This window comes from Miniopterus schreibersii (genome assembly GCF_964146895.1).
Source record: "Miniopterus schreibersii genome assembly, chromosome: 11".
NCBI classification, from domain to species: domain Eukaryota; kingdom Metazoa; phylum Chordata; class Mammalia; order Chiroptera; family Miniopteridae; genus Miniopterus; species Miniopterus schreibersii.
In genome coordinates, this window is record NC_138111.1 from 58,190,751 (window position 1) to 58,218,282 (window position 27,532).

General features: G+C 41.5%; 1 protein-coding gene across 15 annotated transcripts in view; it reads right to left on the reverse strand.

Annotated features, from left to right (window-relative positions):
* Positions 1-27,532, reverse strand: part of ELAVL2 (ELAV like RNA binding protein 2) — a 126,320-nt gene that overhangs the window by 21,045 nt on the left and 77,743 nt on the right. For all 15 annotated transcript variants that reach the window (XM_081152335.1, XM_081152340.1, XM_081152331.1 and 12 more), the window contains one exon: positions 17,413-17,516. In XM_081152335.1, the coding sequence (XP_081008461.1) occupies positions 17,413-17,516 (104 nt within the window). The remainder of the gene's footprint in view (positions 1-17,412; positions 17,517-27,532) is intronic.

Consider the following 27,532-nt stretch of genomic DNA (forward strand, 5'->3'; position numbering starts at 1 on the left):
TCCAAACAGGCTGTCTTGACAGACATCTTCATTTTTTATTGAAGTGGGGTAGCTGGCAGGTCCTATCTGTCCTTCCCTTGCTGCTTCTGCTTGGCTGCAGTGCCCATTTGGTTCAGAAAGGGCTCTTGTGCTGACCGAGGCCAACAGGGAGTCCACCGTAGAGATATCCTTGAAATGCAACTCAGAGAAGCCGCAAATGCCTCCCAAATTCCTAAAGACCTCTGTATGTAAAGAATTTAACAAAAAATAAAGCACGAGCCGAGCGATGGAATGAATATGGCATCTGAGGAAGGAGTGGTGGTGATTAAACGGAATCCACTAGCAGGGCGGTGCAGGATTAGTCATGCCAAGGTCTAAGCAGGAATCTGTCAATCAACATGTTCCATATTCCATTTCCAAACCCAAAACCAAACCCCAAGCCATCGCTTAGCCCATTAAAATTTTAGAAAGCGATTGCACTCAAGCGGCAGAGACAAAAAATAGACGGACTCAGCTGTAACTAGCAGAGCGCATTCCCACCCCCTCTGCCTTAGGAAGGGTCAGTGGTGGTGACACAGAAAGCAGATTCCCTTACTTTTAACATTAAAAGTGACAAATGTGGTGTTTATTTGGGCACATAACCTTTAAAAATTTTAAACAACATGAAGAGGAGGCAGAAGAGAGTGCACTGTTACTGGGAAGCTCTGGCTACAGCAGAGTGTACTCTGAAGCAGTGGGGGGAATGAAGGCCTGTACCAGCGCTCTCCAAAGTTAGGGGTGAAAGCACAGGGCGTGGAGTCACACAGCCAGGGCCAGGCCTGGCTTCTGCGGCTTGGCGGTTATGTAACTCTGGAATAATTCCCTTAGGTCCTTTCAAGCCTTCATTTCTTTATTTGTCATTTGATGTTTGACAGTCCTTACCTCACAGGGACCTTACCAGGATTAAATAGCATAATAAAACGATTAACACAGAGCTGGAGAACCATAGTAATGCTTTAATCATCATAATGATTTCATGTATATAAAATCGTAACAACACAGAAAATGACAGCCCGACATTTATTAAGTGCTTCCCGTGTGCCAGGCACTACGCCGGGTATGTTACATATATAACTCAACTGATCCTCATAAGTGTATGAATTGGGTATTATTACCAACATCCCCAATTTATGGAAGAAAAAACTCAAATATTACTATTGTCTCTTAGATCAGCTAAGAGGACACAGAGAGGGAGAACTGGAAACAAGGAAGGGGCAGAAAAGAGTAACAGAAAAGCAGTTCAAAGATAAAATAAACAAGGCTTTTCTCAAATCCATGGCAGTTACTATCAAAATTAATTTATATTAATTATCACATTACAATTTGTAATACAAATTTGTAACTACAATTTGTAATTACGATATTACAAAGTATTACGAGTATTTTGTAAGACAGTGGCAGACGAATGAGAGCGTGTGAAAGCCTGAGGCCTGGCTGAAGCCCGAGAAAAGGCTGTCTTCCTGCCACCTGGAGGGTCAACACCTAGCATCTTTTTTTAAAAAAAAAATCTGTTTTTATTGATTTCAGAGAGAGGAAGGGAGAGGGAAATAGAAACATCAATGATGAGAGAGTCACTGATCGGCTGCCTCTTCTGGGGATGGAGCCGCAACCCAGGCATGTGTCCTGACCAGGAATCAAACCGTGACCTCCTGGTTCATAGGTCGATGCTCAACCGCTGAGCCACGCAGGCCGGGCTACACCCAGCATCTTTAAATGGGCTGGTACAAAAGGCCAACTTAATTTTATGTCTCCACTCACACTACCACACTCTCTCCCATAGAGATCTGCTAGAACCTTAAGTGAGGTACAGGATTAGTAACAGAGGATAACGTTTGGGGAAGACGGTGGTAGAAATAACAAAGGGACTCCGTGCAACAGAGGCTATTTCAGGTTAAGGTTACATGTGCTTCTGAATGTGGAATGGGCCACTGTGCGATCGGTGCCTAATCACAACATGATTTCACAGAGTATGAAACAGTGCTAAGAAGGCTACACTAGTAGGTAGTACTGTAACTTTTTCATTTTAGACACTTTCATTAAATATACTAAGGATGGAAGAGAGACTGAAGGAAGAAGGGAAATCTCAGTGCTCAGTCTCAGTACTCCCATGTGTTTGGGGCTTCTACACAGCCGGAGCGGCAGGCTGCCTCAGTGCCTCCTTCCAGGGTAACAACGCTGCATTCGCTTACAGAGCTTTTATATTACTAGGCTTTAATCTGCTAGAGGGTTGTAACTAATTCTTAGATGTATGTCCTATACACACACACATACACCAAGCAGGCATCCTGCAGGGGGTATTTCTGAAGTGCCTCTCAGGCAAGATGATTAGCAGGTGCGGTAATTGTCCAAACTACCTGGCTTTTTATGCTTCATTGGAAACAATACAAGTTAAATTGGCTTATAGAAAAATAGATGTCCTCACCCAATTCTTCCAAAGCCATTCTCCAGTAACGGCTTCTTATTAAGGGTTCTTTCAAGATTCTAAAGCTGATCAGACGCAATCAACAACAAAAGCCGCACTGTCAAGATACCTGCCACAACTTTACCTCCAAGAATAAACTTACAATATCACTCATGTAGTATTTGAGGACCTAGTATATCTGAGGCACTGTCAACAGGCTGAAATGCTGAGTTAGGAAGTTAAACTTGCGGAAGGACGACACACTACCTGGTGTAAGTAGAGTGGAGCTGTTTAAGAGCAAAAGCCAACTAGCACAGGTTGGGAATGCACGGGAAAGAAAAGGGTTCCCAACCAGCCAGTGTCAGTGGGTGACACACCCTAGGGCTTTCACACACCCTTTCACCTAAGGTTTGACAGAGAGAGAGAAAATATATCAAAGAGAGAGACTGACAAAGACCCAGACACGGGGACATTCTGTAGAAAATCTTCCCTAAAGGAATAGCAATAGTTAAATCTTCATTTACTGTAGAAAAGAGAAAGCAGCAGGTAAGTCCTTGACCCAGCCTTAGTTTGACTCTATCTTCAATGAGTAGTAACGCCTACCAAGAAGTGACAGAGTCGCACTTTTAATTTCACTTAAATTGTGAATTTTTCCATCTTTGGGGATCCAGAGCAGGTCTCTACTATTTCTTATAAACAACATAGAAAAACCTCCTCACTAAGAATTTATAAACAGAAGCATAAGTATTCTGTGAGATGCTCTGAAGACAAAGATGCCTGCCCTCAGAGAGCAGACCACACACAGGAGAGAAAGGTAATGTGCAGTGAAAAATAAATGATTTTATGGCCAAGTAAAACTTTTAAACAATGACAATGGCATAAGCAGAGGATGACCCAAGGCTGGAGGTAAGATTTAGGTTTTGCACATTCAAGGATGGAGAGCCCAGCTGAACCATTCTGCAGGACAATGCAAACACTGGAACAGTGAGCTGGGGCAGATTCAGGTGCAGCTTTTATGAGCAGGGGAGTGACAGTCTACACAAACATGTATGTCATATACTTGTACAATATGGAGGTATTTTCCCATCGTAAGCCAGGTGAGGAGAATAGTTAAAATGGGTGTGGCAATAAAAAGCTAATTTAAATACTATCTGCAATAAGTTTCCTTTTGTTCTATAGCTAGAAGAAAAATTGCTTGGCTACAATGTTCATTCAGATATCCAACTCTTCTTTGACCTACTTATACATACAGTAATGAAAATATAATGCTCTTATCTCTGTGTGGACACTCAATACTCCGTAGAAAAATTTCATCTTGGTGCCATTTGTAAATATATTAATTGAGCCTCACAGGTCACCATGGATCTTTGTGTCCACAAACAAATGAATTAACCTGCCCAAAATTTGTCCCTACAGTTCTTATAAATTAGGACTTCACTTAAGAAGGATAAATGTAAAATATGGGGCTAAGTTTCATCAAATTTTCCTACCAAGCATTTTTTGTAGAAGGCTGTTACTTGATAAAATAAGTACCATTTATACTTTTCAGGTGAAAGTTTTTTCCAAAAAGTACATGTCATTTAAAGGCCTCTGTGTGACTTTGGATGAGACATTCCTTCATGTGTTAATACTTTTCTTCTTTCTCTGCTTGATAAACCCTGTTTTGTAAAAACCCTATCACCCTGAAAGCATTGCAGAGGCCTCCTGACAGCCAGTGACATATCCATCTCCACTGCACTCTTCATCCACTTACCATTCATCCAAATGATGGCCATATAAATCAGTGCTGTCTCCCCGACTACACTATGACATCAAGGACCAGACTACATTTTGTCACACTGTAGCATGGCTCCAACATTCAGCAAAGCGGCCTGGTACATACTAAGCACTTAAAGTGCTTGACAAATTAAGTACTTATTTAATTACTCACAGATATGCCCTATCCCAGATGGTATAACCATGATTGTATAGACTTAACAATTTGCAATTAAATGCCTTTTAACATTACTTTTCATTTCTTAGCCCTTTTTTGGGGTGGGGGAGAGAAAAAGAGCAAATGTATGATGGACAGTAATAACTTTTAGAGCACATGACCTTCCCCCCAAAACTTGGAGACTAACCATTGGTCTTGTTATGGTTCCATATAATATAACAAGGCCCTAATGGACGGGACTCTTGAAGATGACCATCAGTTTCACTAAACCTTTAATGTACTTTAAAATATTTTTCAAACTTCCAAAGGAAAATTTCTAACAATCTTTCTCTTTTAAACAAAGGATCTTTTATTTCTATAATCCCCCTTTAAACAATACCTGTTGTAAATGTGAAATAGTCTGCACCCCAGGCTTACCCAGGCAGACCTCGTGCTTACACATGCAGACTGCGTGGTTTACTGGGCTTCACAGATGTTGTGTGTTTTACAAATTGAAGGTAAGGCCCTGTACTAGCAAAAAGATTACTACCAATTTTTTTGCAGTGGTCTGGAATCCAGCCCACAACTTCTCTGAGGTATGCCTGCATTACAAGTAAACCATAATAGCCAAGATTTAGTGTTTTGACCCAACTGTCATGTATCTAGTGTGTGTATATGTGTATGTGTACATACACACAAGCACAAAAAACTTAGGAAACCAACTCACTTTCTTTCAAGGATAGTCTGGATCTTTGATAAGCTCGACTGGTACAAACTATGCACCATTAAACAAAAGGGGGGGCCGGGCAGTAACAGAAAATATTTTGGATTGTCTATGGCATGTCTTCTCTCTCAAATAGGCCTACATGAACATTTGTGTGAGATATAAGATATCTATATATATGTAATGTATGGAAATATATATATATACCATATGATAAAGAGAAATATATATATAATGTATGGAAATATATATATACCATATGATAAAGAGAAAAAAGGGTAATAAAAATCTTATTAGAAGCCCTTCCCAGAGCCAAAGGAAATTTTACCTATACACTGGCTTGATATAAGTTGTAAAATTATAAAAAATTTACTCAATAGATCATTTAAAAAGAATCACCCCTGAAATATTACTAAATGTTTTAGACCCTCAAGCCTGCCAAGCTATTTTCCTCTCAACATGGTTAGACCCTGCAGAATAATCACAGGGAAAGCTTTTTTAAATGAACTGATTTGCAGGACTAATAGTCTCCCTCAAACACAATCCCTTGTTGTCCAAATATCTACTAGACACCTGAGCTGCATATTCCCCCACACAGCTCTAACAGAAAGTAATTACTGTATTCCTAAAGCCTTCTGTCTGACAGTTGTGAAAATTTACACACACACAAGAGGGTTTGTAAGGCAAACACCAACCACCTTAACTGGACACAATGAAGAGGCCATATTTTCCATTCATCGCCATTCACAGAACTCCTCCAGAAATTTAAAGAGGGGCGGTAAGGAGGGGATAACCACCTTTACCTCTGTTGCACAACAGAGCGCCCCCTGCTTCAGGTGTGTGGAAGCGCCTTCAGAGGCCAGGGCTGCGGCATTTAATTACACTGCTGAATGGTCTGGCACCAGGCCCTTTCCCAGGGTCCTGCTGATTGATGGCATCAATAACATTCACTGGCTGTAATTAAACCGCCAAGTAGTAGCCCCTTTGCCACTTGGTAAATCAATGTTCTTTAATACTCACAGAATAAAGTACAAAGGTGAGGGGGGTGTTTTTAGCCCTCACCTTCACAGTTCATTTGACTTTGTGCGCCAGAGTACTTTGCAGACAATGCATATTTCACAATTCCCCCAAGACACTGGTTAATGAAGAACTAAAGAAAATCCTGCAAGTTGGTGACGGTTACTTACTAACCCATTTTTGCAAATCTGAGCAGAACAGAAACATTCTGAGCCATTTGGCAATACTATATATACATGGCTTTCACATAACTTTGGGACTAGATTCAGTTTATAGGTCAAAAGGTTTATCAATTAAGGCAGCACACATTTTTTCTTTAAATATTTATACTATGCTTTGTGGGGACATTCTTATAATAGAGCAAATTCCCATTTATTCAAACCCTGACTAGAAAGGTCAAATATCCAGATACTGGGGAGGGCTGGGACAGGTGTGCAGTTAGGAGCCCATAAATGAGTCAAATTTTAAGTGCATTGTAAAAGCAATTTCCATAATCTAATGATTCACAACCATCTTGGATCATATAACTCAACTCCCCATCTCTAGACTACAAAATACCCATTTTAAATAAATGGGCCCCAGAAGAACTATACTGCAAAATCCCCATTCTCAGGATCAAATATTAAATGATGTTCATGTACTTGTAAAGCTAAAAGTATTTAATGATATTCAAATGCTCTGAAAACAAGCAAATTGTGTGTGTGTAAGTGTGTGTGAAAGAGAATGTATATTTTAAAAGTAAATCCAGTATAGTATTTTACTAAAGTACATCTGTTAATCATAAACATTCCAGATAGTTTATGATAGAACCACAAACAAAAATCTTATTTACATATAGACTTGTTTTGAAACAAAAACAACAGACCTACTCAAGCACAAATCATTAAGGTTCACTATGGTTCTCAGGTCAGACCACCACCTGTTAAGACTCACCTGTGGTGGCTATTAAAATTTCCTTGGCCTCACTCTGCAGATGATCAGGTACAGTAATTCTCGATTGGGGTCCAGGAACCTGCATTTTATCAACTACTCTACTTCAATGATCCTGATGAACATTCAGGTTTTGGCAGCCCCTTATGTAGAGGGATTTAAAATAGGTAATCTGCAAACTCTGGGGTGAATTCGGGTTCCCTGGAGAGCTCGTAAAAATTTCAAATATCAACTCTCCTCCTCACCATCCACTATCCTGATTTCCTGGTTTCTGAATACGACAATTTCCCAGTTATTTTGAAAGTAGTATATGTGAATGTAAAATCACCAACAAATACAAAAATATAAAAGTAAAACAAAGCCCATAAAATCATCCAAAAATACTTCCAAAACTCAGACTGGTTGGGTGTGGCCCAGCTGGATTAGGGAGCCCATCAGCTTGGCCAATCTCTGCAAAGGGCTACTGTGCTCGATTGCCTCGCTGGATTCTACAGCATCAGAGCTTTTTAGGCATATGAACAGGGTAGCTTGAGTAAAGCAAGCAGCAACCTCTGAATTTCTTAAGAGTCACTTAACAAAATTTGTGGAAACTAAAGCTTCTCTGAACTGCCTGTCTCCAGGACCAGGCAGGTGCCCAGCTTTTCCTTGCCCCTCCTGCTGCTCACCTGAAGGTCACTTCAAGACTCATTAGCAACCCCGGAACCTCCGCAGGAAGGATTAAACTTCTCATCCCTATGGAGAAGGCAACCTTATACTAATGACCACGAAACAGGCTGCATTACCATGATTTATTGATTTTTTTCAAAACCCATTTCTCTATAACACCAGGTAACTACTACAATTTTTAAAATATCCAACTAAGTATTATGACTGTTTTCTTCAGAGTAAAAATAGCTTTCTAATCCCTCCCCAACTAGATTTCTAAAATACAACTTAATACAGAAAGGGGAAATAGAAAAAACACTGAATATTTTTTTTTTAAAATATATCTTTATTGATTTCAGAGAGAGGAAGAGAGAGAATAGAAACACCAATGATGAGAGAGTCATTGATCGGCTGCCTCCTGCACGCTCCCTGCTGGGGATCAAGCCCGCAACCCGGGCATGTGCCCTGACCGGGAATCAAACCAGGATCTCCTAGATCCTAGGTCGATGCTCAACCGCTGAGCCAGGCCCAGCCAGGGACACTAAATATTCTTGATCTTCTCTCTCCGAATGTAACAGGTCAGCACAAATATTTCCTACCTCCAGATGTCAAGCAAAATGTTGCACAATAACTGTGCAGCCTGGTCCCATTGCCACCATTTTATAAATGAGCAAACTAGACCAAGACAGAACTCAATCCAGGACTTGTGACTCCAAGTCCTGACACAGTATTCAAAGGAGTTTTTCACAGGCGGGGGGGGGGGACCAGTAGCATATTGCCCACAAATCTTATGTCAAGGAACTTCCAGAAGTTAAAACTCCACAAGTAATTCTGCTGCAGTACTTGTAGCTGAGAACTGATGCTAAAGGCAAATGATAGTAAGATCTGACAGAGCTGGGAGTAAGAGAGATGGACCACACATGCTTTTCTACTGAGTCACACAAATTTAGACACAAACACACTTTGCTGTATTTTTTAAACTAGCATCTATGACCTGCAAGAACCTACCAGAAAAATAATTCTTAAAGAATGTGTAGTCTCCTATAAAAAAGAGATCTAGAAAGTTACTATAATAACTCTTTCACTTCCAATTACCACTAAGATACTTCAATTGCTGTTAACTCACTGGTGGGTCTGCTTATTATGACCTCCAGGCACTCGCTTTCTTCTCAAACTGGAGGTCGGGCTGTCTGAAGCGCTCTGCCTGGAAGACAGAGTTTTTCCACCACTAGGCACAGCTCCACACCCTCCACCTAACAGATCTGATTCGGAAAGTCTGAGGACACAAAAAGTCCCAAATTCAGGTCCCCAAGAGAACATCCAATTTGTTTATAGTGGTATCAACAACCTGGTTCTACGCAAAACACTTGAACACTGGTCATGTGAGATGAAAACTAAAAACAATGAAAGCTGTAAGGCAGCGGCCAATGTTATATTTCTGGTCCCAGTCAAGCACTTAGCTAATATCGCTTTCCGAACAAGTCCTTTAACCTGAGCTTCATTTCATAGATCAAAGGGAGCATTTGCCTACTTATAAGAGATGATTGTTTTTGAATCCAGACAAGAATAAAATAAAAGCCCTAAGAAAACACTACAAAAAGCAGATACAGCAAGAAATTAAGGGACCTCTCTTCAGAAGTTAGCACACCTATCTTAACCCCTCTCAAGATAGCTTGCAGAACAGACTGAAGCCCCCAAAATGACCTACTCCTGAGTCACAGATGAAAGACAAGCCCTGCCTTACCCTTAAAGAGCAGCAGGCAAATCAAGCAGACAGGTGCTAACAGTACCTGCCAGAAATGCCTCTGCTGATGCATTTTTATGAAAACAGGCAGGAAAGGTGGAGGCATGCTTGGGTAAGAAAATGATCTATAAATCCCCTCCTAAAATATAAAAGGTGGGTTCAGTCAACATCCGAGACTCTCTCCCACCAGCACCATCCACGGCTTGCAAGCAGGGATGGGCAGGAAACCAGCCAGGACACTGTGACGGGGAACCCTCCTCCTCAACCTTCCCTTTGTGCAGGCTCAGCCTCAGCTCCAACAACTGTGGAAAAATATCTACAGAAAAGGCATTCAGAGAACACCCAGTTACTGCTCTCTGGGAATTTCCAAATGTCTGATTCCCACTTCGGTGGGAGCTTGGAAGGAGCCTGACGTCAAAACAACCAAGTTCTGGACCCCGCGAGGCCACCCACCCATACTCTAGAGATCACCCTAGAGGAGTAACAACCTCTGGGCCTTCTGTTTAAAAAAAAAAAAATCAAAGCTGGCAATGGAGCAGTTTACAAACACATGATGGGCATTATACAAATAACACATTACTTTAAAAAATGTTATTCCTCATTTCAAATAAGGACTGCGCAAAATGGACTCAAAGTAGATAAGGGTTTTTGTTTAAATGCATTGAAGTGTTTCTGATAACCAGATGTAGGAATATACTGGTGTTAAAACTTGTATACATAGGCACGTGGCTCTAGAAAGCTCCAGGTCATGGGTTAAAAATGAAGGTAGAAAAACATGCCTTCAGTCTATATTTTTAAAAAGGGGGAAAAAAATCGCTTACTCAGAGTTTTCCATTTTTGCCTCCACTCCTGATATTACTTTTTACACTTTTTTGTCCCTCCACAAACAGAACTCTGACCAGCTAAACAATTTAGGCTAACATCTCAAAAGTTGTCAGTTAATTTGACAGCCTATCCTTCAGACTATTACTTCAAATTTTCCAAATCTAGTCAAAGTAAAAAGGTAAGCAATGACCTATATATGCAAGTTATGAAAAAAGGAGTACTTTATAGGAGATGCTTTACAAACGTGTGAAGCCCACACTTCAAGTCTTTGGACCGTCAGGGAAAATAACATCAACTATATAAGCCAAAGGAACACTCGGGTGGCGGGTGATGCTCAGAGAGATGGGAAGCTCAATACAAAACAGGCCTTCCCCTCCTAATAAAGACTCACGTCCAACCCCGTCTCAGCTCTGCTCAGAACTCTGGCGGTATAAAGCCACGACTCTTTGGCATGGGACCCCTACCTTTTATGATCCCTAACTGCTCTCGGGCTCACTGCCACATTGCTCCCCAATCCTCGCTCTCTTTCTCTGCTCTAGCTAACTCTATGTGGTTCCCTTAACATCTGCTTTCAAACTTCCCTACAGAAGCATGGACTCTTGGCATCACCGCTACTATAAAACCCACTCATCTCAAACCCCCCCAAAATGGGGCTGCAGGTATTCTGGCAGAGCATCTACCAGGTGGCAAACTCGGAGCCTGGTTTCACTTGCATTCCACTTCCACGCCCTTTCCTTCTCTACAGCGGGCAGTCAAATTAGGCAGCATCTATGGAATAGTTACCAATGGTCAGAATTAAATTTAATAAAAGAACAACTCACAATGATAAATAAAAACCATCGCCAGGGATCCTGTACCAAAAAGAAGGTTGAGCAAGAAAAGTCTTTCCTGGCACACATTTTACTGTGGCTGCTAAACTTCAACAGTGGTAGAAGGAGACAGCTAAAGTACGCCCTCCGGACAGGGTGCCTGCCACCAAGGCATTCCACAGGATAAGCAAGAGTTCGTCAGAAATACTTACTTAGTAGACAATTTGGCAGACCATGAGAACTTTTTTAAAAAAGAGGTAAGAGCCCAGCCAGGTGTGGCTCAGCGGTTGAGCTTCGACCTAGGATCCAGGCGATCAGGGTTCGATTCCCAGTCAGGGCACATGCCCGGGTTGCGGGCTCGATCGATGACTCTCTCATCATTGATGTTTCTATCTCCCTCTCTCTCCCTCCCTCTCCCTTCCTCTCTCTGAAATCAATAAAGCTATATTTAAAAAAAAAAGAGGTAAGAAATATTCTCAGTGATAATAAACTCATTCAACTTATAGACATAAATGGAAACATAAAGACCACGATCTCACCCAAGACCACAGAGCCAGTTAAGTCGCGCTAGCACTGTCAGGGAGGGGGAGATTTCCAAAAGGTAGTTCTATATTCCTCCCACACTAAAGATACAAAGTCCATGCTAAAGAGAGAAAAAAAGTCTGCGGACATGACATTTACCAATTGGGACAAGGATAGGCTAGTTAGGAAAAGACATACATTTTACAAAAAAATTAAAAGCAATACCGTAGCTTAGAATACAGGTTCATCAACTTTCCTTCCTCTCTAAAACAACTGAACACTTTAAGGAGTAGACATTACCATTTTTAATTAATACCCCAAGTGTGTTATAACAGAATTTCTCCTTATGTGCTTCAACCATGGTTTTAATTATTTTTATTTGAGAAATTTTACACTAATGTATATCAATTTTCAATGAACCTCATTAGGGCGACACTGGTTGGGAACCTTGTAAAATTTGGGGCTGTACAAGATTACACTGCGGCGCCTGTGTACCCCGCTGTGGGCGCACCACCCGCAGCCTAGTTTCCATCCGCCCCCGTGCCCTTGACGCCCTTTACTGGCTCCCCCCCCCCCCCCCCCCGGTGACCATTCTGTCATCTGCGTCCGAGCCTGTTCTTGTTCGCTGTTTGCTGCTTTTCGTTCTAAATCCCACACGAGGAGAATCGCACAGCCCAGTCCTTGTCCATCTCACTTATTTCCCTTAGCACAGTACTGGCAAGAGCATCAATTAATTTTTAAGCAAAGGGAAAATGTAGCCTGGTCTATGTCTGAATGATTAAGAAAAAGATATATTTAATTAAAGCCAAGCTGAGGTACTTATTTTTATGCTGGGATTCATTTCTGACAGGGTTTTTTCTTTTGGGGGCTTTAGGGAAGAGATGGATTCCTAGAGGTAGTACCTATCAATAATAATTAAAAGCTCTATTCCTTGGGATAATAGCTCCTACTTTCTAGATAAAATAAGCCCATTTTCAGGAATATGTAAGCTTTCTAAAGAGGGAGGAGTCAGGAGAGATGCCTGAGAGTCAGGGCACGGCACCCATTTCACTGTGTGGGTGATAATTTCCTAGTCACAGTACTTGATGGAGAAAAAAGTAGCTAAGTACTTTGGGAAATAAATGATTTTTCTCTCCCAATCATGAATTTAAAGTCTGATACCATTAACCTAGGCAAAAGGTCAAAAATATTGCCTCTAAGCCATAAATGTTTCAAGAGTACTTAGATTTTGTCAATGCTGTACATAACTCCCTCTAAAACCAAAATGAGTAGAGAAATAGCATGAAGAACTGGACGCAGCAGTCACAACACTGATGCCCACACACTAGTCCATGAAATGAAGGGTTCCCACGGGGGACTGGAGGGCTCGGAGGAGAACCCTCGCCCCCCGCCCCACCCCAGCATACAATTTTTGACACGGCCATGAGACACCCCTCTGCCCCCCAGATGTCTGAATTGTACATGTGCTACCTTTTCACTACCCTCCCTAATGTCAGAAGTTAAAAACATTGTGATATTACATTTCAGTTACCATCTCGATGTTAGGGACAACGCAGGTAGGCTTTACCTGTCTTGACTGCCTCCGATACAGTTCAGAGACGGTGTGACCTCACCAGCAAGGTAAGCCACTGGGACATTGCCCCAACCAGAGGAAAAAGTGATCCTTGGAAGAAAACAATCATCTTGAGACTTTAATACATGAACGCCACTACTTAAACACCTTTCTAAATTAGGTGAACATGTTTTTCTAATTTCTAAGCTCTACTTTTAAAAAAGTGGAGACTGCATGAACTACTTTTTACTCTTAATGCATGCTATCATTTAGCATGCTCAAGAGAGAGCATGGTTAATACTCGGTTAAAAGAATTATCCACAAGAGGATTACAAAGGTAAAAACTAAAGTCAGACTGAACTTTGCATGCAAAATTACTGAATATTTAGAAAATCTAACCTATTCAAAAAAGGGTACATTTTAGTGGTTCCTAAGTGCTAGGTCTGAGACTTACTGTGACAAATTACCTGGGAAGCACTGTAAGAGATCCCTGTGTCTCACCTCTGAACACTGATTTAATAGGTCTGAAGTGCACCCCAGAACCTGTATTACTAACTCACTCTCCTTGTGATTCTAATGCAACGAGGTCTAGAAGTGCCTGAGGGGCTCTGCTTCACTCACTGCAGAAATACTGAAATATCTGTCATTTATTCAACATAAGATCCATCTGCACAAAACCCTACTGGGCTAATGCTATTAGGAAGCCCCAAGAGAAACTGCTAAACAAACCACCTTTCACGGCACTTGATTCACTGTTTCAATATTCCAATGACTAAGAACATTACCAAACGCATACTAAATGCTGGGCGGCCTGGAAAACAACAGAAACCTGAACTCAAGGAATATACAAACACTTGTATACCTGTAAATATCATGTATGGTAATTAGTCTACTAATTAGTCTCTACTGGAAAGCATGGGGTCATGGCCAAGAGTTTTGGTGCAGGTATTAAGAGACAAGGATCTGAGTCACAGCTCTTCTTTAACTGCCTGATCTTAGCAAAAGTACATGACCGGTCTCAACTTTTTCACTGGGGGAGAGGGTGATGCTTAAGTCTAAATGATACATGGGTGGCCTTCCATCCCAAAACTTCTGTGGTTTCTCATGGGTAAAGAGAACATATTTCAAAGAACAGGGGGGATCCAACCCAAGTTGCAACAACCCAGCAAGGCACCAGCTGAAGGAAAGACTTCAGATGGGCTTCAAAAGATGGCATGGCCACTATTAAACTAAGCTGAGTGGGAAGGGGGAGGCCAGGACGTGGGAGCTACAGGAGCGCGCGTGCAGAGGCCAGGAAGGCGCCAGCTCGCAAGGGAAGAGCCAGTCTGACCGCCAGGAGAACAGCAGTAACAACGGGACACTCCCGGGGTGAGCCAGCCGCTCTCCTTGGGGCACGCCCCCTGGAACCTCCTTTTCCAGTCAGTTTCCTTTCTTCTAAACTCTAAGGGTCCCCAAGAGACCTGCAACCAGGGGAGTAACGGGCAGAGGCAGCTCGCGCCGGCTAACACGAACACCCTGGACCTGTCCCGAGGCCTTTGATCTGTCTGCTGAGCTGACGGCAGCCCCGCCGTGGCTCACTTCTTGCCCAGGTTTCTAGGGAGTCTAAGCAGCCGCCGAGGCTCTGCCCTGTTGCTCCTGTCCTAGGCCCTTCCTTGTTAAGTTGAATGATATGGGAAAACAGGAGGGAGATATTAGAGAACTGTGAGTGCGAAGTCACACGAGGAAAGTGGTGTTTTTCTAAGATTATATTGACACCTTCTCCAGGGTGGACTGAAGGAAGGAAGAAAAAAAAAAGAGTAACTGACCGAACAGTATCCCAGGGAAGAAAAGGGGGCTTGAAGACAGCATCCAAAAGGTAACTTTGACCGCTATAAAAGAAACGGCTCAAGATGTTGGATTATAACACAAAACACATCTAACTAAAAAGAGAAAAATACACAGGAAAGAACAAACAGACCAAAACAAATGGCACTATGTAGCTTTGGAAAATGGTCTGATCTGCCTCGCAGAGAAATCTGGGCCAAATTGAGGCTACCAGCTGTTATCTGGTATTTCTGAAGGAACCGAATGGGGTGGGGAAAGAAGGAGCCTGCTGCTTACCCACCCCACCCCCATTTCAGAAAACCGGAAGAGTAGCAGATGTCACAGTGTGAAAGCCACAAGGCATTACTGTCCTTTCTTCCATGTATTCTGCCCAAGCAGCTGGGTCCCGAAGAGAAGGCCAGCGATGGATAGTGAGGAAGAAGCTGTCCTCAAAGGGTCACCTTGTGGGTGACAGAAATTTATTCTATGGTGAACCATTCTCCCTGCAACCCTGTTTTTCTTGTGGACTTTAGGGCAAAGAACTGACTTCGAGTAAAATAACTGACTCACTAGAATAACATAAGGGTGGTTATTTCTGGAACAGACAAAAGGGTATATCCTCAGCTGAGCCATCCCAACCATCTACTCCAATTTCTTCTTAACCACAACCCAGAACCTCAAAATTATGATAAATTAGCAGCAATCCTGGAAATGAAATTTAAGTTGGGAGGCCCAAGAAAATGTGCAGTAGGATAGAGAACACAGAAAACAATCCAAAGGTAATCAGATAATTGAATGTCTTTTTTTAATAAGAGTATTTGATTATTAGTAGTATTATTAAAAGGTTAATCTCTGTGACACAAACAGAAAGTATGCAGAAAAATACAATTAGAAAATGGAGTCCAGACTGGAGAACCAATGTCAGAGCAAACTTAAAGTCTTTGTAAGCTCAGACTGTATTAGAAATATAATTTTTCCCCTCAAATTTTGATAACATATTAATCAATTCATTTCTGATTCAAGGGTGAACCTTTTCATACACAGGAAATTTTCTTGATCAAGAAACATGTAGAACTCTTGAACATCTGACATCCAAGTATATTTGGGGGCCACTGCATGTACTTTCCTTTAGATGAGTCAGAGCTGGGAGGCATTTTTCCTACCAGCCAATAAATATAAAGAATGAGCCATCAAAACTACCCAGGGCTAGCGAATTCCTTTAGCTGACAATTCTGAGAGAAGCCACTTTTAAGCGCAAAGATGACACTGTGTTTCCAGATGCCTGAAAAAAATGAGCAGAAATCGTCTAGACAAGTCTGTAAGCAAGATGAATGCCACAGTCAGCCTTGACTGACTTCCCCTAGCCACTTCAGGCTATCATCTGAGCGGACTTCTTAAATCAAGAGTGGAAAACAGGTTCCAACTTGAGTCAATTGATTGAGGTTGTCTAGGACACTATTTTGAAAAATACTTGGGAGCCACATCTAAAATCAGGGAGGAAGACTGCAGTGATTGATTGGCAATGTCTGCACTGGGCAGGAGAGGGAAAATTGATGGCACATGTACTAAGAGTTTGCCACAGGCAACATCCCTTTTATTTTCTAAAGGAAAAGAAATCTATACCGCAAATTGGATTCACTGCTTATCCAGAGAGAATCCACATAAGAACTTCAAAACGTCGCAAAAAGCAAAAACAAAAATTCACAAAATTATTTGGCATTTATTTTGGGGGGGGGAAATATATATATATATATATATATATATATATATATATATATATATATATATAAAACCTGTGTGGATGTAAGCTCTGAAGCAGTTTTGTCAGTCTCAGCGAAGCAAGCTGAATCTGCTAGATCAGAGTCCAACTATAACCCAAGGACCACAGCCAGCCTGCCACCTGTTTTCTTATGACCCATGAACAAAGAAAGGTTTTTGTATTTTTTAATGATTGGGGTAAAATAGAAAGACTATTTTGTGTCACACGAACATTACACAAAATTCACGTTTCTGTGTCCATCAATAAAGTTTTACAGGCTCATGGCCACATCTATTAGTTTGCGTAGTGGCTATGCTTGCTTTCAAGCTACAGGAGCAGAGCTGAGAAGTTGTGACAGACAGTGTGTGCCCGTAAAAGTTAACATATTTACTTACTCCTAGCCCTTTACAGAATAAGTGTGCCAATGCTTATACTAGAAGAACTGGCCTAAGGTTTCCTCAAGTTATGTAGCAGGTAATTAGCTATCAAGGAAAGAGATTTAATTCAGTAGGTTTCATAAAGTACTTATCTTAAAAATCTGCTGCTGCCTCTTTGTTAATACAGGAGTGATTACATGAAGTACTCCTAAATAAAGTTTCCCCCACCAAAACAGAAAAACAAAACAGAAAATTCCACTCTCCCCCCAGAAAAGTGTCTATGTGGGCACAAAATGAATACAGGAAAGAGCTACAAGTAGACCTTAATTTTTTAAAATCTGTTCTGCAAGTAAATATAAAAAATGTAAACATACTTTTATTGTTTTGGTTTGAAGTCTCAATCCATTCAGGGTGTTGATAGCTTTCTCTGCATCCTTAGGGTCAATGTAGTTCACAAAGCCGTATCCCAAGCTCTGCCCTAGAGGAAAGGAAAGGGAAAGGCGCACGTTACTTCTACACGGCAGAGATCCATCCACTTTCATTCTGGCGTATGGTCCTGTCACTATCACCAGCACATTTTCTCAGCAGTAAAAAGAGGCCCACGTTAATTTTTCTAGAAACATATATGTGATCTTGTTCATCTCCTGTCTACTACAATTGCAAGTTTAAACATCAGTTAAGACTCAGCAAGCCGTGCCATTTAAGAAAACATGCATCCTCAGAGTTGCAGCACACAGGCCCTGCCCGAGCCCGAGCCCGAGCCGGCAACACTCAGCTTTGGAAACCGTGGGCGCACGTCTCCCCTGAGCTGCTGCGTGGGCTCCACGGGCACGACTTTTTCAGCTTCAGTTTCCTTCCCCACAAAAGAAGAGGGCGGTTTGCACCAAGCAAGACCCTGTCGGTGTTCCATACACTGCACCCTGAAAAATGCACAGCCTACACCACATACAACTATTTCAGAGTCTAAAACGGTGAAGAATCATGTGTGTGCGTACGTGTTAGTGTGTGTGTGTGCCTGTTATGTTTGTGTGGGTATATACAGGGACAGGGACAGGCAAAAGTAGGTTTACAGTTGTAATACCAAAAAATAATACAGTAAGTGATAAATACAAGAATAAACTGCTTTTGTGTACTCACAACTGTAAGTTGCCCACTGCTATATACATAGGCATTTATTTTAGAGGAAAGCTTCCTCAGATAAACTGAACCCAATTTTCTGAAAGGGGTCTGATGACCTAGATGAGGAACACAGAGAAATATGAACACAAAGATTTAGACTAAGGATGCCCAAGCCCACAAGAACACTGTGTGAAAGGAGAAAAAAAGCATAAACAAAAACAACAAAACAGGACGTTTGGAGTAAGAGTTGCTTCAAAATAAGTATTTTGATAGTTGCTTTTCCCTATCATCTGAGTCCTCCCAGCCCTGGCTCAAGGTTGCCCTAACTCTCAAAAAATAGGAAATAACGAGGGGTTGGAATGGATGAAATGCACACCGTCAGGAAAGTCAATCCTAAAAGTCTCAATTTTTCAATGAAGGGAAAGTTTCTCAGTTTGAAAAGGTGAGAAACACTACAAAAACTGACATAGAAAAGATTTACTGTACTGAAAGTCAAACCAAACTTAATGTAGGTTTCTTGGAAGATGCCCAGTAAGGTCCAAATGTTTTTCATTAAATACCATCTTTGGCCCTGGTCAGTGTGGCTCAGTTGGGTGAGCTCTGTCCTATGCACCAAGAAGTCACTGGTTCAATTTCTGGTCAGGCCACATGCCCTGGTAGCGGCTCCATCGCCAGTAGGGGGCGTGCAGGAGGCAGCCGATGGATATTTCTCTCTCACATCAATGTTTCTCTCTCTCTCCCTCTCCCTTCCTCTCTTTCTAAAATCAATAAAAACATATTGAAAAATAAATAAATACCATCTTTGTATCAATTTCGTAACAAAGTAAGGGTTTTTTTTCTTCTAAGGGGTGCCTTTGATCCAAGTGGTTATGAATACAGGTTCTTAGGATAGCCACTCTGGTTATCTTAACGTGGTTCCTTGTAACTATACCAAAAACAAGAAAACAAAGAGAGGGGGAGGGAGGGAGGGAGACAGGCTAAATACAGGACCTAATAATCAAGAAAACTTGTGATTGTACTTTGGAGATCACTATCATTATTTGGGATAATCATTGCAAACTTTTGTCCTACCAAATTGCATTTTTTTTCTTTTTTTCAAAAAGGGGGTAGGGGGACAGCTAAAATTAACTCAGTTCATCATTTTTTTCTCACACTAATAGAGATTTGTTTTACTCACAGTTCTATTTTTTAAAAGTTGCAGGTGAAACCACCATATTTTTAAGCATTCAGCTTTTTAGTAATTTAGACAAACATTTATCGCGTATCTATTGCATGTATAGTGAGTGACTTCATATGAAATGTGTCTCAGTCCTACTGCTGCTGAGATTCAAATTGGCTGAACATACAAATATCTGCTCAAGGAAGCAGTTTATGATGAAAGAATGTGGGCTTTGGAGAAAGATGCCCAGGAGTTCCCATCCTAGCTGTGCCATTTACCAGCTGTGTGGCTCTGAAGAAGCGACTTAACCTTGCTGAGTCGTAACTTCCATATTCTAAAACTCGAGGAAAAATCCCTATCCAATGAGGCTGCTGCAACTGTGAAGAGAACATTTGCTATGAGTGGAAGTAGATCATTCTGGTCAAGAGAGAAACTGAGGAAACATGATCTATTTCTACTATATGTTAAGGAGTTTAATACATTCATTTAAATTAAATCAGGAAGATGTTACAAATATAATGGGGAAAAGAAAGGCAAGCCAAACATTGTGTCATTTTGTCACACTGCTCTTCTATGACAAAATAAATCAAATTCTCGATTGTACCAGCATCGAGAGTCCATTTCTCCTGGCTTCTGGCATTACCCTCACGCCCTGCATTCAGTGGCTTCTAATCACAGGGCCTTCTCAGCCTTGGCTGCGCAAGACAGAGTCTACAAAGCTTTAAAAAAACAACAACGGATGCCTAAGACCCAGTCCCAAAGATTTTTATTTCACGGGTCTGTTACAAAGCGCTCATACTAGTTTTTAAATCCTGGTGACTAACATGCAGCCAGCGTTGAGAATCATAGTTTTAATGGTGAGACACAACCCAGGGCTACAAATGAGGCTTCCGGGAGCCTGAGAAGGGACACGTGCTGATGGGCTAGGCGTGTGAAGCGACTGCCGGGAAGGGTGCCTTTCACAGATATGTTGGAGACATAAAAGTGGATGTCTTTCTTCTAAAATCATCACGTTATCCACCACTTCAGAGAAACAGTTTAATGGCCGGTTGAGGTCACCCCTGAGCACAGCAGTGCCTGCTGGAGCTGGGTCACTGGGTGACGGGAAAAGCCTGTCCTGCCAGTCCCTGCTTAGCTGTCTCCCATGCTGGCCTCTGAGCTCTTACTCCCAGCACACTGTGGGCACGCAAAAGCTTGCTAAATGAATAAATGAGAAGCATTACAGTGTCGTGTATTGTCAACATCACCATCACACGGTCCATCCATTTAACGGATCTGTGACCTGACCCCCTCAAGCAATCGTGGCTAGCAATGATAACAGTGAGTCAGCCAAACTGCTATTACTATTAACCTAAGCAAAATAATACGAAAGGGTACATCTGCTGCCGAAAGGCCGCATTCCTATATACACTCTCACAGATGCATGAAAATGTTGGCACTCCACAAAGGAGTTAGGAGCCTCACAGGCTTTCAATTTAAAGTGAGTTAGTCAAGTCAGTAAATACTTATTAGATGATTAAAATAAATAAAAACATCACAGATGATACCAAGATAGGCAAGGCTCTCCCCATTCTCACCTTTTGGCTGTATAATGTTTAACCGTTTAAATTTAGCCTTGCATTACTCATGTGAGATACTCATGTTCTTCCCCTGCAAGGCAGAAATGGTATCTGAAGGTAGGCAAGGTCGATCAGCTTCTTCAAACTAAAACACCAGTAGGAAGAAGCAGCGGTGAACACTCGAATCCAGGACTCTCAAATGCTATACTCTTCTCTACTCAATTCAAACTAGTTTATAGCTAAAGCCAGAACATCTTCAATATGCCTGAAGTATCATGTAATACACAGGCATTTTCAACAGGGTTCTATAATCTAAAAAGAAATTGTTTCGAGACAGTTGTCCACTGTTTCAAATTCCTGTATTTCTTATGCAAACATTGGTTTCACTATATATGAGTTTCTATGCTGTTATTAATTCCTATGACAAAGTAAATTGCATCTTATATAGTGCCTATTCCAAGTTATTATAAGTGAGTGCAGATTTTTTAAAAATAAAACCATGTCAAGTCAAACATCAATAAAAAACATGTATCCTGTATCTACTTTTTCCGGCTCTGATATTCATCAGTTAGTAACAGTCATAAACCACCAGGGAAGGCTCGGAAGCCAAGCCTCGTTTATCCGTATCACCCAAATCTACTTTCCAAATCATTCTGAATTTAGAATGTGCATACTGACAATCCCAAAACCAAGACTCACTTTAAAAAATTTATGAAGCTCTACATTTAAATCCCAAATATAACCATTATGGAAATCAACATGATTAAAAGAAAATTCTAAACAAATGACAAAGCTAAGACTCCTACCCCGCCCCCCTGAAGAAAAAAAAAAAAAGTCTTCAAGACAAATGCCAAATAAATCCTGTCTTTAGAAAACAAAAAAATGCCATCTGGTAACCGGACACCAAGAATAAGGTCAACACTACCAGTCCCCAAAAGTACCTATAGCTGCAGGCTACTGGGGATTTAGGAACCATTACGCCAAGCCTGGGTCCTGAGAGCCACGCCGGGCTTCATACCTTCGCTGCTGCGTGAACAGTCCCGCAGCCTAAGGCCTCACGCGGCGCGAGAGCCCCAGGCGGGCACCGTGCTTCAGCACGTGTGTTCCGTGCGCCCTGGGTGTGCCTTTTGTTCTGCATTCTCACTTTTAATCTAACACACTTGCCACAGAAAAGGATCCCTTCTTCCCCACAGGAAACTCACTGATAAGCTGCTCTTGGCATGAGGAACGCAGTTACAGACAGGCTGCTTATAACCACGGTCAAGTGATCTAAAGAGCCGAGGCTCTCCACAGGCCTCTGGGTGGGACCCAGGCCGCTGAGAGCCACACGGCGTCAGCACAGGAGGGACAACACAGGAAGAGAAGCGTGGAGTGACTAAGTGCTGGTGGCAAACATAGTAAACTCCAATTTATCCCAAACTGTGCATAATTCAAACCAGCAGCATTCCCTTGCCACCTACATTGCTTTTAATAGCACGCTTTAATTAAAATTTTAATTGCGTATTTTAATTAAAAATACACAATCTTCTGGACCCATTTAATTCAAAGGTCACTTTATTTAGTCTTTTCTATTTCAAATTACTACCAATGTACAGAATTGTCCCCTCAGGTTTAAAGGTAAAGGCAACAGACAGCCATAATTCTTGATTATAAACCTGGCACATTAATTTAATTTTATCCAACCAATGTTAAGTGAGAACCCTCTCAGCATGGAATTGTAAAAATAAAATTCTGTATTTAAAAAAAGGTCATACTACATATTTCTCACCCACATTTAGCATTCATATGCTCAATAATTATAGAAAGTCTACTTTTTGGGAGTCCCTGAGTTTACAGCAAAGAGATAAAAAATTCCTCTTCATAAAACGTATATCCTGGTAAAAGGGACGAAAGAACTTAGCTCTACAGTGAAAAAAATAAGAGCTAAGAAGGAAAAAAGGAGCAGAGAGATGAGAGTAGGGGGAGAGGGGTCAGGGCTGCTATTTAAATACAGTGGTCAGAGTGGGCCTCATCCTGAAGGTCGCATTTGATCTGAGACTTGAAGGAAGCAGCTCAAAGTCCAATAGGGAAGCTGTGCAAGTAGACTCATTTCAGTGCAAATCCCACCATACAGGCATCACCTCCCGCCGGTCTACCGGCCCCATCTGCCCCTCCTCCCCTCCCCTCTGCCTCAGCACGGGTCCTCGTGTGTTATTCTAACTTGGATTACTGCTACACTATCCTATCCCATCGCTCCTTCCCTAGACTCCTGTTAACTCCAAAACCAGTCACCCTCCATCATAATGTTGTTGGGTGATCTTTCTCAAAGAGAAATATGATTGTGCTCTGGTTTCAAGGGCATCATCATCTTCTTGGTTATGTCCACTACTCCTACAACATTTACCCTAATATGCACATTCAGGCCTGGCTGGCGTGGCTCAGCGGCTGAGCATCGACCTAGGATCCAGAAGATCTAGGTTCAATTCCTGGTCAGGGCACATGCCCGAATGTGGGCTCGATCCCCAGCAGGGGGCATGCAGGAGGCTACTGATCAATGACTCTCTCATCATTGATGTTTCTATCTCTCTCTCCCCTTCTCCCTCTTCCCTCTGAAATCAATAAAGATATATTTTAAAAATAAAATAAAATAAAGTAAAAGTAAAAGAAAATATAAAATAAAATAATAAAATATAAAATAAAATTAAAATAAAATAATAAAATAAAATAAAATAAAATAATAATGCACATCCAGTTTTCCTGTGCCTGGAACACATATCTCAAACTGGCCAACTCACACATATCCTTTGAGACTTCCTCTGAGACCATTTCCTACCCCAGTTTGCCCCCACTCATAATGCACATTGTTCAGTGTTCCTTCTAGTCCATCCACAGCCCTTATATTGTACATTTATTTTAGCACATGTATGGGTATTGAGTCAATCTGGATGCCCCCCTTTAGACTGCTGAGCACAGCTCCTGACACAGAAGACCCCGTCACAGATTCTTAACTACATGGTCACTGAATGATCGAATGAACGAACGAACCGGCAAGCTAATGCTCAATGAACAAACGAAGACACAGCCATCTGCCTTCCAGGAGCTTATGGTTTAGAAGAGAGATGCCCTTATAAACATGCTCCCATGTCCCTCCATCGTACCAGATGGACTGCAGAACAAAGGAAGACAAGATGCTCAAATGGTACAGTCTTCTGTCTTTGTAAGGCAGTGATGGGAGATATTTTTAAATAGTTCCTGTAAAATTTTTCATATGAAAATTTCCTACAAATACCATTTAAATCAAATCCCAATCTTAAAAAAAATAATGTCATCTAGAGTAATTTGATAGATTTACATAAATCTGTTTCACAAATCTGTAAGTACGAATTATGGGATGTCAGCATATAATTTTGTTGAAAGTGCTTTCTCGCTAATATAATTAAGTCTGCCGAGACTATTCAAGTACAAGTCAAATAAAATGCAGAGTGAATTCTGTAAAAACCTGGTAGTTGAATCAACATTTAAAGGTGCATACACTGATTGATGTGTATCTATTATTTCATTTAGAGCAGTAGGAATGTTTTATGAAATAAAAAAGGAGACACGCAGCATGAATCTTTTTTCAATCCCACAGTTAGCAGGAGCAGGTCGCTATGGTCCTCTGACAAGCAAGAGTATTTGCAACCTAAGGTCTAGTACTGTAACACTTGGGGGGTAGGGGAAGCAAACTGCAAACATTCACTGTCCCTAAACACAGTCCCTATATAAAACTGCATCCCTTAAAGATCAAACAAAACAAAAACAACAAATAATATGATTTCGAAAAGCAATTTTTCGCTCCAAGGGGGGGGAGGGGAGGAGCAATATTTGTTTCTAAAGACAGACCCACCCCTTTCCTTCATTTTAATACCCTTCCTCCCTCCTTCTCACAACATACAACCAAGCTGCAAATGTGCTGTATTTTCTCAGATGGACTTTCTGTTCTTGGGCACTCATTACATGTGTCTGTTCAGACAGGCTGTGCACTGCAACTCTGGCACCAAAGCAATGCACACCAGACTTTACAAAGGAGCTTTTTAAATATCTTATATCTGATATGTAACAAAACCATGCGGGTACCACACATTAGGGGAAAGGTTTGAGAGAATCTTAAAACAACAGAGGAATGCAATCTTCTCTAATCACATTTCTCTCCAAATTTTATTTTCTTTTATTTTCTTAAATATGATTTTATTGATTTTTATAGAGAGATGAAAGGAGAGGGCTAGAGAGAGAGAAACATCTATGTGAGAGAGAAAAACGTCGATCGGCTGCCTCCTGCTCGCCCCCTACTGGGGATCAAGCTCACAAGCTGGGCATGTGCCCTGACTGGGAATCTAACCGGTGACCTCTTTGTTCAAGGGTCAACACTCAACCACTGAGCCACACTGGCTAGGCTCTCGCCAAGTTTTAATTCCTGACTTAGCCTGAGTCTCCTCAAATGCAGCAGGTCCTCCCATTACATCTGACTAACTCGGGCCAAATCAAAAGGTGCCTCCTCACCGCCCTCTATTGAGTGAGACCAAATTGTAAGGCAGTAGAGTGGTGAGATACTACTCCTACAGGCCAAGGCAGCCTCCCTGAAAGCTTGGAGCATTTTTACCAGCTTCTGAAAGGACATCACCAGCGATTATCACAAGGATGAAGAGTTCAACCTAGACACTCACGTCACACAGAAAACAGATGGTTCACTCGGACTCGTCTTCCACCCAAAGGCTGATAAAGCTGGCCCGAGACTAAACTGCCCCAAGATTTTCAAGTGGTTTTCAGGACTTCACAGATACATTGAAATATACTACAGAAGAGTTTAAACTGCAACTTTGTCTGCTGAAATCAAAGCTGTAAATAGAGGTCATATGGTTAATATTACCCAAGCAGCCTAATTCTAGAGCAAGCAGTTAGTGACCCCGGCACCTGGGTATTTTCTTTCCCAGTTCATTTTAATGGCCGTATCTGTCCTCAGATTATGTAACTGGTAGAGGTCTATTTTCCTATAGTTCCAGTCCCAGTAATTATGAATCTGCTGGCAATGCAGCGTGACCTTGCTTAAGTTGGCGAAACTGTGGGTTCTCAATACATCACAGCTTCAGAACCATTCAGAACTCCCACACAATTCAGTCCTAGGCTATCGAGAACGGGTGCAGCATATTAAATCCTCTGACTTTTCCAATACCACACACGAGTACTAAGATGTCTTGCACCCAAGACCAGGAAGATTAGGAAAAATGCCCTTCATCTAGAGTGGGAAAATAAACCAATTCATCCAGAATGCACATCTTAGGATAAGACTTTAACTCCTCAGGTTCTCTAGCTTGAGAGAAAGTGAATGACTTATTGTAGCACCTTAACACCTCTGTTAAGACAAAAGCCGGTTCTCATTACTTAGTGATTTAGGTAGTTGCTCTAAAAGAAAAATCAGCAGTTCTACCTTCAAACACTGGAGCTGCCCCCGTGATAAGAGCAAAAGCCAAAAACCTGTCAGTTGGCCAGAAAGTCAGACTCTACAGTTCAAAAAAAGTTACATTAACAATTCTGAGCTGAGGCAAAATCTACTTTCAGTTAAAGACCTGGGTCTGCCACAATATCCTCATTTCTTTGTTAATTATAATTAACTCTATACAGATCCAACCCCCCTCATCACACATACACAAAGGGGTTTGTGTGACTTGCTTTATCTTGTGCTTACTTAAAAGGCAATGGAGTTGTTCAAGTAAATATCATTTCAGATGAGGGCAAAGGAGCTATATTCCACAAAAAGATTATTGTGGTAAAGAAGGAAACCAGATAACAAGTGCAGTAGTAAAAAGGGCACCTGCTCTTGCTTGCCCTGCCAGCTGGTGTCAATCTACACACACACACACACACACACACACACACACACACACACACACGGAGACCAGTAAGCAGTCCATCAAAAAGCAGTACAGTTTCTTAGTGTGTTTTTCTCTTTGTAAGAATTGCTCACATACTGCAAGAAAAAAAAATTAAAGACCCTAAGCTCTATAATTACCTCAGTGTGCTTTCTGAAACTGTGTCATAGTCTTGCAAACCACCAAGGAGAGTTCCGTTTTGGCCAGAGAAAGGGAAACACTAGTCAGACTACAAAAATCCCACCAGGTCCACATGAGAAAAAAAAAGTTCTTGTTAGAGATGATATATTTTTTTAAAATATGTCTTTACTGATTTCAGAGAAAGGAAGGGAGAGAGAAAGAAACATCAATGATGAGAGAGTCACTGATTGAGCCCGCAACCCGGGCATGTGCCCCGACCGGGAATCGAACCCCGATCGCCTGGATCCTAGGTCAATGCTCAACCGCTGAGCCACGCCCGGCCAGGCATAAATTTTCTTCTTGAACACAGAATGTTGTGTTGTTTTTTAAAAAAGGATATCTCTCTCACTCAAAAGTTAAAGGTTCCCCAGCCAAAACCTCCAATATGAAAAGCTCTGTAATTCTGGGAAAAGTCTGTTCCCATAAATGCTTATAACTAGCTTTCTGGAAGCAAACAGTATCGCTGCCTAATTACAAACTGCTACCAAGCAACTTAGGAGCTTTATATGACATATAGTTATCACATTTAATTCTCACAACAAAACTCTGTGTAAATACATGTGTACCCATTTTACAGATATAAATATGGAAG